This window comes from Brachyhypopomus gauderio, chromosome 14 (genome assembly GCF_052324685.1).
Source record: "Brachyhypopomus gauderio isolate BG-103 chromosome 14, BGAUD_0.2, whole genome shotgun sequence".
NCBI lineage: Eukaryota > Metazoa > Chordata > Actinopteri > Gymnotiformes > Hypopomidae > Brachyhypopomus > Brachyhypopomus gauderio.
This window is the reverse complement of record NC_135224.1, coordinates 268,236-287,320: the sequence shown is the minus strand read 5'-3', so window position 1 is coordinate 287,320 and position 19,085 is coordinate 268,236. Positions and strand designations below refer to the sequence as shown.

At 41.8% G+C, this 19,085-nt stretch overlaps 1 protein-coding gene across 1 annotated transcript in view; it reads right to left on the bottom strand.

Moving 5' to 3' along the window:
- Positions 1 to 19,085, bottom strand: part of LOC143474464 (uncharacterized) — a 177,279-nt gene that overhangs the window by 74,194 nt on the left and 84,000 nt on the right. The window contains exons 19-23 of the mRNA XM_076971930.1: positions 14,812 to 14,985; positions 14,240 to 14,410; positions 11,674 to 11,847; positions 2,635 to 2,808; positions 2,226 to 2,402 (exon numbers count right to left, since the gene is read on the bottom strand). Of these exons, the coding sequence (XP_076828045.1) occupies positions 2,226 to 2,402; positions 2,635 to 2,808; positions 11,674 to 11,847; positions 14,240 to 14,410; positions 14,812 to 14,985 (870 nt within the window). The remainder of the gene's footprint in view (positions 1 to 2,225; positions 2,403 to 2,634; positions 2,809 to 11,673; positions 11,848 to 14,239; positions 14,411 to 14,811; positions 14,986 to 19,085) is intronic.

Genomic DNA, 19,085 nt, shown 5'->3' with positions numbered 1-19,085 from the left:
TTTATTGTCATTATGCTGAAACAGGGTTGTATAGCACAATAAAACACTTTTAGGCTAGGCCTCAGTGCAATTACATACTACGAAATATCACAGCAGCAATTACATACAACATAGTGCAGGACAACATAGTGCAGGACAACATAGTGCAAGACAACATAGTGCAGGACAACATAGTGCAGGACAACATAGTGTAGGACAACATAGTGCAGGACAACATAGTGCAGAACAACATAGTGCAAGACAACATAGTGCAAGACGGTCATGGTGCAAGCCAGGCAACAGACATTAAATAAGCAAGGTAAAAAATGTAAATAGATAACAGTATAAAGTACGAAATGTAAAATATAAGTACAGTACAGTGTGTGAGATTGGGTGTGAGGTAGTGTGTATATAGCAGAGGTGAGGCACAGTGGCTGAGGTAGGAACATAATAGGTAAGTGGGGGAATGGGACAGGGATAAAGTGCATGGTGCAAATGGGCTGGTGGACTGGTCTCTGGACTGGTGGCAAATCTGAGATTGTTATCCCACATACTTTATCCCACATCCCACATTTGTGTGTTTAATACAGCCCAAACCGCTTAACGTACAGACTCCGTTCAAACTGCATTTTGAAGGTCTCGACGCTGTGACTTGTGCTAGTTTTTTTTATTAGTATTTATGTGGATGTACTTGGCAAAAATGTCCTTGATGCTAAATTCCATTTTGCTGATGATAGTTATTTTCTGTTGTGGTTCCACTCTTGCAGAGGCTGTTGGCTACTTACAGTCTGCCTTTAACCTTATGGAACATCAGCATATAGACCTGAAACTTGTTTTGAATGTTTCTAAAACCAAAGTAATGATTTTCTCAAATGGCAGGAAGATATCTGAGCCCCCACCCAGTGAGTTCTCCCTACCTGAGACCCCACCCAGAGTGTTTTACATTTATATTATATCTGTTTTATATTTTGACATTATACTTGTGTATATCTGTATTCTTCCTAAATGTTTCTGTAAGTCTTCTGTGTCGTAGTGACTGACTATTCTGCCCTCACAAATGCGTTTAAGCAAAGCTAGACAGATAGCTAACAGGAATTCCAAGAAGAATTGTGAGTAAAAGGATTTTACTGAGGCATTCAGGTTCATTCACACTTTGTTCCTCGTTTAATTCTTTCTTTTCATTCTTACTTTGTAAAACTGCAAATACAAACCAAATGTATTTTTATGATAAGTACAAATGAGAAATAAACTGTTAACCAGTAATATTGCATGAGTAAATTAATTAATCAAACTACACTTAAAGGAAACCCAAGCTAAAATGCCATTACGGTGCAGTAGACCTAGTGTGAGGGAATTTATGCCATTTTGCTAATGTCATTTAAGATTCCAAAAGAGCATTATGATTTAGTACATGATTAGCAGAAGGACTGTTATTTAGTGATTCTGTATGTGTGTGTGTATTGTAGCCGGCGTCAGAGGAATGTGCAGCGTCAGACAGAAAGCTTGTGTACAACTGATACGTCAGTTTCCTCCACTAAAAACAGGAAAGATCCATATTAGGAGGAAAATACCTGTGAGACAAAAACTTTCTACTGTGCATTCTCCCCCCTCAGTTTCTCAGTGTGTCCAGATGTACTGTAAACATGTGATAAAGGAATAAAGGAGATTGGACTGTAAACATGTGATAACAGAATAAAGGAGATTGGACTGCTCTCTCTCCTCAGAGTTCTTGTTCTAGACGAGACTCTGATGGTTTTTACTTTTGTAATAAAACTCTTTTAACCACGTCTCAGTCCTCATCTATTTTCAGGAAATATCTACGACACCTAGACATGTTAACAAATGCACAAATACCAAATGAATTGCGCCAAAACAAAATATATGGTGCAAATGCTACCATTGATGTCACGGTACGGCGGGCCCCCTACTGGTCGCCCCCGTCTACAGCGGCAGCTGTCCTGTCAATTGTTGCGTTGTGTTCCTCCCTCGGGTGGGCGGAGCCCGTGATCCGTCTCACCTGAGGGTCGTTTGTTTGCCTATATATGTCTTGTCTTTGTACCAGTTGACCGCTGGTTATTATATCCTTAATTTGGATCAAGTCACGGGTTTTTGGTTTGCGCACTTTTCTATCAAACCATACATTTTCCCTGAGACTTGGCATGATCGCTTCCATTTTGTTTTGCTCACCCTGCCCGTCACACGTGTGTAAACAACACAATCACGAATATAAGTGTAAACTTGTTCACCTCAGTTTGTTCAGTTTATATTTTGGATTCTCTAGTGTCTCAGTGAGGATCTTCACTCCTGAGTCTCCAGGGTCGTTTCCTCTCAGATCCAGATCAGTCAGGTGTGATGAGGGGTTTGATTTCAGAGCTGAATACAGAACTTTATATCCTTCCTCCTTTATACTGCAGTTTGAAAGTCTGAAGAAAACACAAAAAAGTAATAGAAGAAAATGTTTTAGTTGTCATCACTGTTAGACAAGATTTACTGAAGAAAACATTAATGAAATATGGATGTATAAGTAGTTCAATTCCTATAATGTTGAAGGCATGACTGACTATCATTATCACTGACTATATATATATGACTGCACATCCATCATCAAAGTTAAATTAATGCATTATTTCATGTGTAGTCAGAATCAGAACTCACCTCAGTATCTGCAGTTTACAGTCCTTGTGTTTCAGTAGAGCAGAGAGCTGCTTCACTCCTGAGTCTCCTAGTTCATTCCCACTCAGGTGCAGCTCTCTCAGGTGGGAAGGATTTGAATGTAGAGATGATGTCAGAGTGGAGCAGCCTTGTTCAGTGATGCTGCAGTTATTCAGACTGCAAATGAGGGACAATAGTGGAGAAAAGCTCTTAACTTTAACTGCTTTGAAACATGTGTAGGGGTTTCACCTACTACTCATTTAAAGTAGATATAATTTGCTTTACTTAATTATCAATCAGTCTCATTAATTTTAGAATCAGTCTCATATTCTAATTATACCAGAACCACAAGTTTAGTTATTAACTAAGGGTAATTAATGGTTTGGTATCTGAAGGATTTTGGTATCTTTGGAGGTTTTGGCAACAACCACTTTTGAATGACATCAACACAGACAATTTGGTGAAAATAAAGGATACATTTATTTAAAACCAACTATTCTAAAACAAACAGCATCAACAAGGATCGGTATATTTACAGTGAAGACTGGGTATCTAGTGTGTGTGTGTGTGTGTGTGTGTGTGTGTAAAAAGGGGAGGAGAGTAAGTGTGTGTGCGTATGAGGAGGCGGGAGTTGTAGTCTCAGTTCTCCAATGGAGAACTAAGCAACTAAAATGGCGCCGACTTTAAACAGTAGAGCAGCGGGACTGTATGTTAATGAGCTCAGCTGGTTTATTCCAACGTGGTCAGAACAAAGAGTAATGGAGCTGGCTTAATAACTAAAAATTAATGTGGTGTGTCTAAGAATGGGGACTACAAGTAGTCAATTAATCAAGATAAAAACATGGAGAGATTGCATGCAAGGTGGAAAACTTTGTGTGTACAAATCTTGATGAAGATTTTGAAAATAAAGTTAAACACATTCAGAATGTATTAACAAAAAACTTAGTTAACTCTACAGTTCAAGTAACTATGCCCTCTGGTAAACTAAGCCCAGCGGTAAGAGTCTCACGTGTTGAGGGTTTTGGGTAGTGTCATACTCCCTGAATTAGGAGAGAATTTCCACCACAGGTTCCTCGTTTATAAAAAGCAACATCGTCCAGGTGTGCTGGGAATCGTCCTTCTGAAGTCCAGGAATGTGAGTCTCGTTCACGGTTTAACAGGGAATTGATCGCCTTTGTTTCAGTCAGTGTGGCCGCGTTAGCAAGCTTGATTGAAGTAGTTAGGTGAATCTGTTGCCGCGGTACCGTTGATCAGTATGTTTGTAGATTACACTGTAACTCTGGCTCGTTAATTAAGTAATAACGACTTTCAGCTGTTTGCTGTTAGTCATATCAAAGTTCGCGTGCTCTCAAGAAAACCAGAGAGAGAGAAATGACGGAGCCTCTCTTTAATAGGTCTAACCTATGTGTCGGTCAAACCAGAGAGAGAGAAATTATGGAGCCTCTCCTTAATAGGTCTAACCTATGTGTCGGTCAAACCAGAGAGAGAGAAATGACGGAGCCTCTCTTTAATAGGTCTAACCTATGTGTCGGTCAAACCAGAGAGAGAGAGATGACGGAGCCTCTCTTTAATAGGTCTAACCTATGTGTCGGTCAAACCAGAGAGAGAGAAATGGATGGCTGTTCAGGGTATTTAAACACCTGGACTGTAGACACACCCTTACTTCCGTCAAAGCAAGCTTGTTCCATGTGTTGCCAGTGGTACTGCCACCTGCTGGTTTAGCATGGTACCTACACATCACTGCTACAAACATCACTTGAGGTACATGACTGAGCTTTAAACACAGTGATCACACTGTGCAATGTTTAGATCTGTACACATGGGCAAACATAATGTACCATAAGTATAATTTCATGCACACACATCAGGAGGGAGACACAATACTAGATCTTAATGGTTCATTACAGGCTTGTCTCGATCCGATATTTGCAAAAAATGCGCATCGCATCGGCAGGCACGAGAAAATGCCGATCCAGTTTTTTTTTCCTTTTTTTTTTTTTGAAAGTCCGATCCGGACTTTCCAGCACACCCATTTAGATAATCCATTCCAGTTTTTTCTGTGTTTTTGCCAGTGAGAGTAAAATCCGGTCCGCATTTTCCAGCACACCTTAACACTAGAAGCGCCGCGCCTCATTTACATACTTATACCTAGAAGCGCGGAGGGCCGGTCATCTGACCGATTTCACCACCTCCTACTAGCGCCGTGTTGTTTTCACCTACTTAAAGCGCGCCTCGGGCGGTCAAAAGACCGCTGAGTCTTTACACAGGGGAGCTGGTACTGACACATAATTAACGCTAGATGGCGTTTTGCACAAAAGGAAGAATGAGCCGCCCAAACAAAATATTCGTAATGGTGACATTTGCAAGTAACGTCAATATGTTAACAAATTAATGTGACTAAACCTTTTAGAATCAGTGCCTTGTGACCTTGTTCTCAGTAGCTTTCCCATTGTCAGTTTTGTTTAGTTTCATATTGCATTTCCTGGTTTGTGCGAAAACGTAAATGCAAAATATAGTTTCAGTTTTGTTTCTTGGTTAGTGTAATAGTTTGCTTGGTTAGTGTAATAGTTTGCTTATTTGTCTGTGTGTTATTCTGTTGGCATATATGTCACTATATTATCATGTACGTTCGCCACACCACTAACCCACTGGCCCGCACCCCCACTGTGAAGCGTTCACGTCTTTTGTCTTGCTAATGCTACAGACTGCGCTGCAGCCTTCCACCCCCACATCCACAAAAAGCTTGTTCGATACTCAGAGTAGCAAAGTGAAGCCCGTAGACCGAGCTAAAGCAAGTTTGTTTGTATACTCAATGTTACGCCATTTCAAGTTTTAATGTCTAAAAGTTGTGTATGTTAGTGAATTGTAGGCTATGGTGAACATAACAAATCTACAAATAAATGTCTATAATGTTTTGTGTTAGACAAAGAACAAAAAGCATAAATAGGCAAAATAATTACAAAAATATCATTATAAAAGGTAGGCTATGTACCTTTGCATAACAAAACGCAAAATTATTAAAATGATACGGATGGCTTCACGAATATAGTTGCCTCTGTCCTCTCTAATGTTCACTTTTTTATCTTGCCGTATTGTGTTGCCGTTTCAAATGAGGTGTTTGATCGGTGAATAGCCGATGTGTGATCCCACGTCCTAACGACCGTGTTATCACCGAGCGTTATCACCATTCGGTGATTTACATGTATCGTATATTGCATAAGTTTCGTTCCCCACCTCAAATTAAGTTCCATTTATGTAGTGAATTGTGAACTTGAGAATAAACCTCCGCCGCTGTGGTTAATGTTCATGCACTGTTTGAACAATATTTATTAATTACAGCCAGGTTTTGGAGGTTGTAGAACACAGCTACAGGCCAACAACGGGTGCATCCCGTCTCTCTTTAGCGTATATTGCATAAGTTTCGTTCACCACCTCAAATTAAGTTCCATTTATGTAGTGAATTGTGAACTTAAGAATAAACCTCCACCGCTGTGGTTAATGTTCATGCACTGTTTGAACAATATTTATTAATTACAGCCAGGTTTTGGAGGTTGTAGAACACAGCTACAGGCCAACAACGGGTGCATCCCGTCTCTCTTTAGCGTATATTGCATAAGTTTCGTTCCCCACCTCAAATTAAGTTCCATTTATGTAGTGAATTGTGAACTTGAGAATAAACCTCCGCCGCTGTGGTTAATGTTCATGCACTGTTTGAACAATATTTATTAATTACAGCCAGGTTTTGGAGGTTGTAGAACACAGCTACAGGCCAACAACGGGTGCATCCCGTCTCTCTTTAGCGTATATTGCATAAGTTTCGTTCACCACCTCAAATTAAGTTCCATTTATGTAGTGAATTGTGAACTTGAGAATAAACCTCCACCGCTGTGGTTAATGTTCATGCACTGTTTGAACAATATTTATTAATTACAGCCAGGTTTTGGAGGTTGTAGAACACAGCTACAGGCCAACAACGGGTGCATCCCGTCTCTCTTTAGCGTATATTGCATAAGTTTCGTTCCCCACCTCAAATTAAGTTACATTTATGTAGTGAATTGTGAACTTGAGAATAAACCTCCACCGCTGTGGTTAATGTTCATGCACTGTTTGAACAATATTTATTAATTACAGCCAGGTTTTGGAGGTTGTAGAACACAGCTACAGGCCAACAACGGGTGCATCCCGTCTCTCTTTAGCGTATATTGCATAAGTTTCGTTCCCCACCTCAAATTAAGTTACATTTATGTAGTGAATTGTGAACTTGAGAATAAACCTCCACCGCTGTGGTTAATGTTCATGCACTGTTTGAACAATATTTATTAATTACAGCCAGGTTTTGGAGGTTGTAGAACACAGCTACAGGCCAACAACGGGTGCATCCCGTCTCTCTTTAGCGTATATTGCATAAGTTTCGTTCACCACCTCAAATTAAGTTCCCTTTGTTTTGATTTGTGTGTCAGCTTCACACAACTCAACATTCAAAACACAGCTTAGGTGCAGTCTTTGCACATTTGCCACAGACCAGTCGCTTACATGTCTGGCAGATGTCATACGTTTTGTTCCCTGAACATCTGCCGACTTGGCATCGTTTTCTTTTTGAGGGCGGGCAAGGAGCTTCAGGTAAAATTCGCTTTTGTGCCACTGCCCTAGCCGCTTTCGCCATTTTCTGCTGTGCACACAGCTCCTTTACCAACTCGAGAATAAACCTTCGTCTGCTCAGGTTAACGTTCATGCACTGTTTGAACAATATATGTGCATTTATTGCAGCCAGGTCTAGGAGGTTGTAGAAAACCGCGACAGGCCAACGACGGGTGCCTCCCTTCACCGAATACAGTCGTGCCATTTGATCCATAACATCAACGCCACATTTAGTCGTGTTGTAATATGAAACAGTTTCAGGCAGTTTCTTTGCGCCATTATCAATTGAAACTGTCTGATGCATTGAGCTCAGGATGCATACATTTTTTTTAGGTTTTGCCTGGTAAATCGTTAGAGTTATTTTTCCAGCCCGCAACACCTTGGTGGAAAATCTTTCAGACTGTGCCTGTGTACATGGGGGCATCTCACGTCTCATTTTATTCATCGTACCAACAATAGTGGTTTTGTTCGCCAAAAGGGTGTTTGCAAGTGCCAATGAAGTGAAGAAATTGTCAGTCGTTACATTTCTTCCTTTACCCATGAAAGGCTCCATCAAACGCAACACAATATTTTCAGACAACCGTTGACCAGCCGGCCTGCTTTCATCTTTCCCTAGATAGGGAATGGCGTTCAACATATATTTTGTTTCAACATCAGCGGCCACCCAGAACTTAATCCCAAATTTATCGGGTTTATTGGCCATGTACTGAGTGAAACGACAGCAAGCTTTAGTTGGGAACAGTTGCTCATCAACAGTTATGTTCTCACCGGGCGTGTAAGAAGCAATGCTGTTTTTCACAAATTTATCAAATATCTCCGAGATCATAGCAAATTTATCAGTCGCAAGGCGGGCAGCCCTTGTGCTCTTGTCATCAAAGCGCAGATAGCGCATGATATCTCTGAATGTCTGTCTAGACATTGTCTCTTTGAAAATGGGATTTCCTAAGTCAGCAGACCAGTATTCATCAAGTTTCATGCTTTTACCGGCTGTTATACCTCTCAAATAAACGAGACCCACAAATGCTTTCAGTTCGTCAGCTGTTAGTTTGAACTGAGCATTATTTCGTTCAGCCTCTGCCTCTGTGTATTTCAGAATTGCGCCCCACATTTCTGTGTCAATCAAACACAGTAAGCTGGTCAGTGGACTTTTAATTTTGTCCTTGGCATAACACGTAGGCCCTGGGGTTTCTCTCACAATATTGCACTCTTGTGCTCTACCCCGAGGTTTGCCAGCAGTTTCAAACCACACCGTACCGTCTTTGGCCTGAAATGAGTCACCACCACACTCAGTTTCAGAGTCCGATTCTGAATCAGATTCAAGATTCAGATCCATTTCACTTTCGCCCTCTCCATCCGACACCTCACATTGTTCGCCCTCCGATTCCATCTCATCAATATTGCACAGCATGTCCAGCACTTGCTTTGGGGTGTACATGATTCTCTGTGCCATTTTTATAATGCACTATGCAACCTTTCAAACGCCCAAACCGAGGAGTCACGCAAACTGTGTTGCTGTTCGATCACCCAAACCGAGCTTTCAAGCAAACTGTGTTGCTGTTCAATCACCCAAACCGAGCTTTCAAGCAAACTGTGTTGCTGTTCAAACGCCCAAACCGAGGAGTCACGCAAACTATGTTGCTGTTCAAACGCCAAAACCGAGCTTTCAAGCAAACTGTGTTGCTGTTCGATCGCCCAAACCGAGCTTTCAAGCAAACTGTGTTGCTGTTCAAACGCCCAAACCGAGGAGTCACGCAAACTATGTTGCTGTTCAAACGCCAAAACCGAGCTTTCAAGCAAACTGTGTTGCTGTTCGATCGCCCAAGCAGAGTTTTCACTCAAACTGTGTAGCCGCGTCCCGACGAATTTATAGCTCACGTTGCCTCATGAATGCTATTGTGAATAAAGTGTTCATAACAGCACCGCCCATGCCATCATCTCAGTTTCGCTCGCATTTACATACGTAACTTGCATTCTGCTTAATTCTTTTGTAATGCCAGTGTGTCAAAAGCAGCCATACATAATGTATGTATCTAACAGCTAGCCCTGGCGAAGAGGGATTATACCCGAGAGATCATTTCTTTGAGATATTGACTTGATAAGTAGGCTAATTACCATTCGCAGAATTCCTGCAAACTACTAAAGCATTTATTAGGCAAAGCAAGACGCTCTCACGGTTTGAAAACCATTGATGTAAACTTATATATAGTATATATTAAATAATATTAATAAATAAAGTATATATTTTAAGACTTTGGAAAGTGAAACACTTTCACTTTCGTTCAACGGACGAATTCCGTTTTGTCTTTACACAATAATCAGTTTGAACTTTGAATAATTTAGTTTTGAAAACTATTGATCTTTATTTAGTTATACTAAATATTAAATGACATACGAATCTTTGCGACACCCGCTGGCAGAAAAGAGAATCACAGTCTTGAAGTGTAGGCGACGACGACAATATTACAGAGATACGAGCGAAATCGATTGAAACTAGCATGTGCAGGGTTTCTTTTAACAATGTAAAAATACTAGTTTATTAAAAGGACAATTCTGGGAAAAGTCATGAAAGGAGGGTTCTGAAATTGGATCCAGTGCAAAGATATTATTATTTTTTGTGCTACTGCGGTCAAGTGACCGGTGCTCGGCGCTTCTAGGTATAATTAGGTCGACCAGAGGCGGCGCTTCTAGTAGACGTCACAGCGGTCAAATGACCGGAGCTTTGGCGCTTCTAGTGTTAAGCACACGAGCATAGCATCGCCCTAATTTAGCTCAGTGGCATCTCCTAACCCAGACCTGGGCAAACTACGGCCCGCGGGCCACATCCGGCGAGAGGCCAATCATAAATTACAACATAAGTTAAACAAATATCTATGTCGCGTGTGCAATACAACTGTGACGCTTTTATTTTGAAAGCGGTTTGTGCTAATTCCATGTGGATGTACGTGCGTATGTGCGTGAAGTAGAAACATTATAGGCGATCGGCGACAAGTGAAGGCTAAATTACGTGGCCGTCAACGTTCGCCACCCCCCCCGCGTCAACAATTTACGTTCGCCACCCCCCCCCATCAACTAAGTTCAAGTTATCATTTGTTTGGCCCTCTGACAAAATTCAGGTTGCTCATGTGGCCCATTATAAAAATTTATTGCCCACTCCTAACCATTAAGACAGCAATGTAAATTTGAAGTTATCGGTAAAAATGTCAGTTGTGTGGGATTATTTTACCTTAAAGGACGACAAAGACGAAGAGGTAGAGTGCAAAATGTGCCACAGTAAAGTCAAGCGTGGTGGTAAAGCTGTAAGAACTTTTAATACAACCAATCTAATCAAGCATTTAGTGAAATACCACCATAAACAACATTACAGTACTGATGCATAAACAGTACTGATGCTGTTAATATACTATTTTCTACTCAGGTTGTGTGTTTTGCTTTTTAAATACAATTTACAAAATTATTTGCACTTTTTTGGTTTACTGATGCCATTTCTGTTTGTTATTTATTATTGTCTATTTTGAGTTTATTAATTGCTAAATAAACAGCTACGTTTCTCCTTACCAACCATTGTGTATTATTCAAACACACCTAAAACAGCTGGCTACTTATCAAGAGTAAAACACTTTTCAACATGAGTTTAACAATATGGTAAGTTGGCTAAATAACTTAACTTTATGCTCGGATAGGCCGGTATCGGTATCAGCCGGTATCGGTATTGGAAGTGCAAATAAATATCTGTATTGGATCGCAAGTTCAAAAAGCTGGATCGGGACATCCCTAGTTAATTATTAACCTTATTTTCTGGGCAGATGTAACAACACAAATCAAGTAGACATTACTCAAAAGAAATTTGAGGACACGTGATGGTTAAACATTTACAACAGCTTCCTGGGGGCCGGGCTAGGGCTGCCCACTGTCCTGGGTACGTGTGCACCACAGCACCCTAGAGATCACTAGTGTGTGTGTGTGTGTGTGTGTGTGTGTATACCACAGCCCCCTAGTGATCACTAGTGTGTGTGTGTGTGTGTGTGTGTGTGTGTGTGTGTGTGTGTGTTCTCACTGCACAGATAGATAAATGCAGAGGATTCATTTCAATTGGGGTGAGAATCACAATGGCAACTTAAACTTATTATGACCACCTCACACTCAAAAGTCTACAGGCCTTTTTTCAATATAAGCATTTGTCTGAAAACATACTTACATGCATACTTCTGTGAGGGGCGGATACTTAGTGATGTCATGATGATGTATTGTTTATGTAATAAGTGACACAGGAATCTCCCAATCATGTGAGGGGAGTGGCATGTGAATTCTTATACTGTTTAAAGGTATGATTCTGACTTTTATAAACATCCATCATCAAAGCTACATTAATGCATTATTTCATGTGTAGTCAGAATCAGAACTCACCTCAGTATCTGCAGTTTACAGTCCTTGTGTTTCAGTAGAGCAGAGAGCTGCTTCACTCCTGAGTCTCCTAGTTCATTCCCACTCAGGTGCAGCTCTCTCAGGTGTGAAGGATTTGAATGTAGAGATGATGTCAGAGTGGAGCAGCCTTGTTCAGTGATGCTGCAGTTATTCAGACTGCAGATGAGGGACAATAGTGGAGAAAAGCTCTTAACTTTAACTGCTTTGAGACATCACTGCTACAAACATCACTTGAGGTACATGAGTGATCACACAGAACCATGTTTAGATCTGTACACATGGGCAAACATAATGTACCATAAGTATTTCATGCACAAACATCAGGAGGGAGACAAAATACTAGATCTTAATGGTTCCTTATAGGCTTGTCCCAATCTGATATTTGGATCAGATCGGCCACCCATATTTGCAAAAAATGCGTATTGGATCGGCAGACACGAGAAAATGCCGATCCAGACTCCCGATTCAGTTTCAGACGGCCATGTAAGATTCAGATTCAGATTCAGAAGGCCATGTAAATTTGAAGTTATCGGTAAAAATATCAGTTGTGTGGGATTATTTTATCTTAAAGGATGACAAAGATGAAGAGGTAGAGTGCAAAATGTGCCACAGTAAAGTTAAGCGTTGTGGTAAAGCTGTTTGTTATTAATTATTTTGTCTATTTTGAGTTTATTAATTGCTAAATAAACAGGTAAGTTTCTCCTTACTAACCATTGTGTATTATTCAAACACACCTAATTCAGCTGGCTACTTATCAAGAGTAAAACACTTTTCAACATTAGTTTAACAACAAAGTAACATGCAGGAACACAGAGGGATTTGAGTTAGAGCAAATATTAAATCCTTCATAGAATTGGATTGAAGTGTTCAACTTGAGAAATTTTGATGGATATAGTATGGTCTGGTGGTTAGGGAACCGTTGTTGTGACCAGAGGGTTGTAGGTTTGATTCTCAGGCCTTAGGCCATGACTGAAGTGCCTTTGAACAATGTACTTAACCCTAACTGCTCCCTGGGGGCCGGGCTGCCCACCGCTCTGGTGACACCACTGACACTCTACACTGCCTCATCACATCTTGAATAGTGGGACATTCAGGTCTAAATGCCATTCACTGACTATCACTCCACCACAAACACACCACACACTCCTGGCCTCAATTAAACTATAGTCAAGTAGCAGCAAGAACTGGCCAAAAACATAATTACATATTCCAGTCTGTGTGGTAGCAAGATTATTAACAAAATAATCTATTAATACTGTGTGTGTGTGAAAACTAGGGTTGCAACGGTATGAGATTTTCACGGTATGATAACCGTCTCAGAAAATACCGCGGTATCACGGTTATCACGGTATCACAGTTAGTTTGTATATTATTAAAAGATACACCGACCCTTAAAGAAATTACAAGTTATTTTTGTTCAATTAACTATTTATTGTAGAAACCTGGAACTATTGTATACAAAATGTGTCCTTTAAAAAAATAAGCTGTACACATGTTTATATAAATACTGCAAAATTAGAGAAACCTAAATCATGGATTTCAGTACAATTATTTAAGTTTAAATTATTTAATATCTGATAAACTCAGCCTGGGTCAGTGTCTGATCAACAACTGTTGTAAACGTCCGTTGTACTGCCAAGTTGGAATATAACCAGATACTGCAGGAAGAGAGGATTTATTTCTGACATCATCACAATAGAGATTTCTATTTTAAGGTTTTCACACCGAGTCTGGTTTTAACATATCAAAAACAGGTACGTTAGAATTTGAACGCATGTAAATTAATAGCGTCTTTCACATCCAGTGAAAGCAATGACCATAAAAAGCTAGGTTTATACTTTCACTAGTGACCGTAGCACGCGACTCCGCACAGTTCTTTTGTCTTACGTTAACAAATACGAGCCTCTTTTAATTCCAGGACAAAACATGAGAGAACGTGAAGACGTTAAGATTGGGCGTTTTGGAAATAAACAATCATTAAATAATGTGATGAAAAAGCGAATTATTTCGAGTATATGTATAAATATTTAACTTAATTAAGTTTAAGGTGCTGGGAAATATTGAAACGGACCTTTAAAGTGACGTACAAGTGTTTTAATTCCACCTTTTAAACGTGTATGAATCCTGCAAACGTGACTTTGTTCATTGCGCTGAGGCGCAGCGCGCAAAGTTACAAAATTCGAGAGGTGTACGACCTCGCGAATCGACAGCGCGCGAGACCCTCGCGCACGGGCGGAGCCACCGCGATTACGTCATTTTCGCCACTGATTTTAGTTTAGCTTTTTTTTTTTGTAAAAAAATGTGTTAAGTCTGATGCACTTTCTGCCATTCTCACTGCTGTGTGCTGAGTAGCTGAACCGGAGCGGAGTTGCGCATGCGCGGGTCAGTTTCTCCGCTGGCTTGCTTTTTACCGGTAATAAGCAAACGCACACGGTATGATAACCGTGCATTTTAATACCGTGGTATACCGTGAAACCGGTTACCGCTGCAACCCTAGTGAAAACATATATATAACTTTATTAGTGTTGATGAAGGTAATAGTTCTCACTGTAGTTTCTCCAGTTTGCAGTCAGGGTTCTTCAGTAGTCTGCAGAGATTTTTCACTCCTGGTGTGTCTGGTCTACTCCCATTCAGATTCAGCTCTCTCAGGTGTGAGGGGTTTAAAATGAGAGCTGAAAACAAACCACTAAACTCTGACTTACTGTCTGTTTGATGCAGCCTGCAGAGAAGAAGAAAGAAGAACAAGACACAGTACACATGAGATAGTTAGATCAGACCCTAGATGGAGACACAGTACACATGAGACGGTTATATCAGACCCTAGATGGAGACACAATACACATGGTATAGTTAGATCAGACCCTAGATGGAGACACAGCACATATGGCCATCAGACTTTTAATTAAAATGGCATTTCAAAATTCCACCTACATTTCTTTAGGAAAGCAAACTTTCAATACTCTTAAATACATACTTGAACAAGTTTTCACCTATTTCATTCAAATCCCAAAACAACAGAAATATTTTTCAATGATAAATATGCAAGATGTCATAAGCTGATGTCCAATGTGTGATGACATCACTGTACCAGTCTATGATTGTTTTAATTAGATTTCTTACATGAGTTTTTGCAGTCTGAAGTGTGAATCCTGCAGTAGAGCACAGATCTTCTCTATTCTGAGGTATTTTAGTTTAGATTTACTCAGATCCAGCTCTCTCAGCAGTAAGGCGTTTGTTCTCAGAGCTTTAGTCAGAGAATCACAGGCTTCCTCTGCAGCAGGAATCTTCAACAGTCTGTAGAGAGAGAGGGACATGCAGTTATGATAAATGTTCAGTATAATGGAGTAAGAAGAGTGTTACTGTTATCACTATACAGCAGTGGGCCATGTGTGTTACTATCAATCACTAATGCTGTATAGTCAATAAAGCAAAATTCAAACTGAGGATTCTTTAATCAAATCCTCATGTACTAACACTCACACAAAACAGATCTAAAACACCAATTAATCAGTTTAAAATTAATAAATTGCATAATTAAAAATGTACAAGTGAATATTACTTAACTATAAGAATAACTCTGGGATGTTTTTATTTTCTGTATTTTTTAATTAATCTGCATCATTTGTTTATCACTGAGCGTCTTTACTCCTTTCAGTATCTAACCATTTAATATACAACCACAAACGTGTTGTCACGGTGAGGCGGCCCCCTACCGGTCACCTCCGTCCACAGCGGCAGTTGTCGTTGTTGTTGTTGTGGTGTTTGTCACTCAGGTGGCCGGAGCCCGTGATCCGTCTCACCTGAGGGTCGTTTGTTTGTCTATGTATGTCTTGTCTTTGTACCAGCTGGTCATTATATCCTTAATTTGGATCAAGTCACGGGTTTTTGGTTTGCACACTTTTCTATTAAACCATACATTTACCCTGAGACTTGGTGTGATCGCTTCCTTTTTGTTTCACCCCTCACAAAATGACCAGCCACCCTTCAGAAGCCGCCAGTCTCCTTTTCTTTCTCCTTTGTTCGTGGTCATGTCTCGTGGTAAGTGTTTGTCTGCGTGGTGTTTGTGTGAAGAGTTCTGCCGTGCTTATGTGGATGTGTGTGGCACGCTGAGGACCAGGGCGTCTTCCCTGGGAAGGCTCTTCTTGTATAAGTGTTGTTTGTGGTGTTGGTGTGAATGGTCATGTGGATCAGTGTGCGTTGCTCGCTTGTGTTAATTGTTAAATGTTTTGTGTGTGACGCGGTCGCCGCTCGTCACGGTCGCCTCGCTCCCGGTTTGTCTTGTGTTTATGTGGGGAGCGACTGCGAACTTGAGCGGTGCGTCACTCTTGGGTGTAAGCGAGCACACACGTAGAGAGTAGAGTAGAATTTATTGTCATTGTATATGATACAACGAGATTCTGATTGGTACCTCTTAGTCACATAACAAGATAACGTATAACACAACAGTGCGAGACAACATATATACATAAAAACATTTCACTAGTCTGTCGGCACAGATACTGATACAGGTTTATATTAGCAGCATGGTGTAGGTGAGGCAACTATGGCATGATGGTATGACTGTTTTGATTATGTGGCATGGTATAACAGTGTATTTACATGATGTATGGTATTAAAGTATTATAACTAAACTAAAAATAAAAATAAATAGCAGCAATACAAATTTTGGGTGCAAAGTTGCAAGTGAGAGATATATTAATAGTGTAGTGCAATAGGTCCTAAAGGTTCGGGTTTGCAGGGGGAGTGATGGATGTTACAGCTCTGGGAAAGAAGCTGTTCCTCAGCCTGTTAGTCCGGGTTATTATTGTCCTGTATCTTCGTCCTGAAGGTAGAGGAATAAAGAGATGGTGTCCTGGGTGGGTGGGATCCTTGATCATGTTGCTGGCTTTTTTATGAAGGCGGCCAGCATACACAGAGTCCAGATCTGTGAGTGGACTCCCTATGATCCTCTGTGCTGTTCTGACCACCCGGGTCAGGTTCTTTCTCTCTTGTGCTGTACAGCTGGAGTACCATACAGTCATGCAGAGACAGAGTACACTCTCGATTGTACTGTACAGCTGGAGTACCATACAGTCATGCAGAGACAGAGGACACTCTCAATTGTGCTGTACAGCTGGAATACCATACAGTCATGCAGAGACAGAGGACACTCTCAATTGTGCTGTACAGCTGGAGTACCATACAGTCATGCAGAGACAGAGGACGCTCTCAATTGTGCTGTACAGCTGGAATACCATACAGTCATGCAGAGACAGAGGACACTCTCAATTGTGCTGTACAGCTGGAATACCATACAGTCATGCAGAGACAAAGGATGCTCTCCATTGTGCTGTACAGCTGGAATACCATACAGTCATGCAGAGACAGAGGATGCTCTCGATTGTGCTGTACAGCTGGAATACCATACAGTCATGCAGAGACAGAGGACGCTCTCGATTGTGCTGTACAGCTGGAATACCATACAGTCATGCAGAGACAGAGGACACTCTCGATTGTGCTGGTGTAAAAGTTCATGAGCAGTTGTGAGGGGAGTCCAGACTGCTTTAGTTTCCTCAGAAAGAAAAGTCTCTGATGGGCCTTCTTTATGAGGTGTGAGGTGTTTAGAGTCCAGGTGAGATCAGCTGTGATGTGGAGTCCGAGGTATTTGAGGCTGTGCACCCGTTTCACTTCATCTCCATCTATGAGTAGAGGGGCGTGTGCAGTTCTTTTAACTGTCCTGTAATCCAGGTGAGACAGGCCCGTGTGGAGTGCGATGGAGATGACATCCTCTGTGGAACAATTCCCCCTGTAGGCAAACTGGTGTTTGTCCAAACTGAGTGGAATACTGTCCCCAATATGTCTCAGGATGAGTCTCTCAAAGCATTTTGCGATCACAGGGGTCAGAGCAACTGGTCGGTAGTCATTGAGAAGTTATTGCAGACGTTTTAGGAACAGGTACAATGACAGATGATTTAAGGCAGATTCCCCATCTGCTATAAGGAGATGTTAAAAATGTCCAGAAATACACCTGCTAATTGGTCCGCACATAATTTTAGTGCTTTGCCTGAAACCTTGTCCGGCCCCGCAGCTTTGGAAGTATCTATCTTCCTCAGAGTGGATCTCACCTGATGGTGCTGAAGAGTGAGATATGGCTGCTGCTCTTCAGGTCTCGGGGGCTTGGCCAGTACTCCGCCTTCTTGGGTATCATAGCATGCGAAGAACTGGTTCAAAGTGTCAGGTAGTGAGTGGTCGTGGCACTGCTGTATGTCAGCATGTCACCCACTCTATAGGCAGCGTCTCTGGCCCTAAGCAGACTGCGCACTGTGTTGTCCAACCATGGCTTCTGATTTGGAAACACTTTGATGATCTTGGTAGGCAGGACAGAGTCTGTGCAGAACTGTATATAGGACAGGACAGAAGAAGTGTACTGCTCTATGTCTGCACCTTCTCTGAACACTTAAACGTATCTCATCCATCTTATTTTACGAGTGACCTGGAGTTTGAGAGAAACAAACTCAGTAGAGCGAGTCTGTGTGGTTTAGCCTGTAGCTTAGCACGTAGGCCGCTTCTCTTGCCTCGTTTTTGTTTACGTTCTCTTCTCCGTCTCCGGCGTCACTGGTGCGGGATGATGATGGTACCGCTGGTCGGCTGAAATCTTTTGATCTCAAGTGGTATAAAATCAAAATTTCCGGACATGCAGTGCTGATATTGCTGACCTATATCCAGGAATTCAGTTCTCCCATAGTGAATGAGTGCCTCTGATAGCTGTACGAACAAACTTAACAAACGAACAAAGATGAGGAAAAGAGTGTACCAAGCCGCTGCGTCTGCATGCGCCTCCATCTTGGGTCTCGTCCATTCAGTATTGGCACACAATTCTTTGTTTGCCTTGTCATTGCGTGTGTGTTTTGTCCTAGCGTGTTTGTGATTTGTTACATGTAATTCCCCCCCTCCCCCCCCTTAAATGTGTTTGGGGGGCGGGGGGCAGCTGTGGTCCCGTGCCACAGAGGGCGTAACTCCGGTCGGAGGCCCTGACCAGGAACGTGGGCGGCAAGGGAGACCCCTCCCCCATGGTAGGGGGATCAGGGAAAGTACGTGTTTGTGTTGTGTGTGTTTTTTATGTGCAGGTGCTTCTCCTTGGCGGTGGATCGTGGTGTTCCTGGACCTTGTGGGGGTCTCCACCTGACAGGAGCCCCCTTATGTTGTGGGGTGGCCGGTCTGAAGAGCTCCTGCTGGAGATGGAGATCCTCCCTCCTGCTCGGGGTGACCAGGAGGCCCTTGGGGCTGTTCCCCAGCCCACGACGGGGGTGCTCTGGGCCTCGGTCTCTGGCACTCCTGGGTTGGATGGAGGAGTCCACCTCGTAATGGGAGGCTGACTCCCCAGGAGGCTGGGGTGGCCTCTAGCAGAAGGCAGG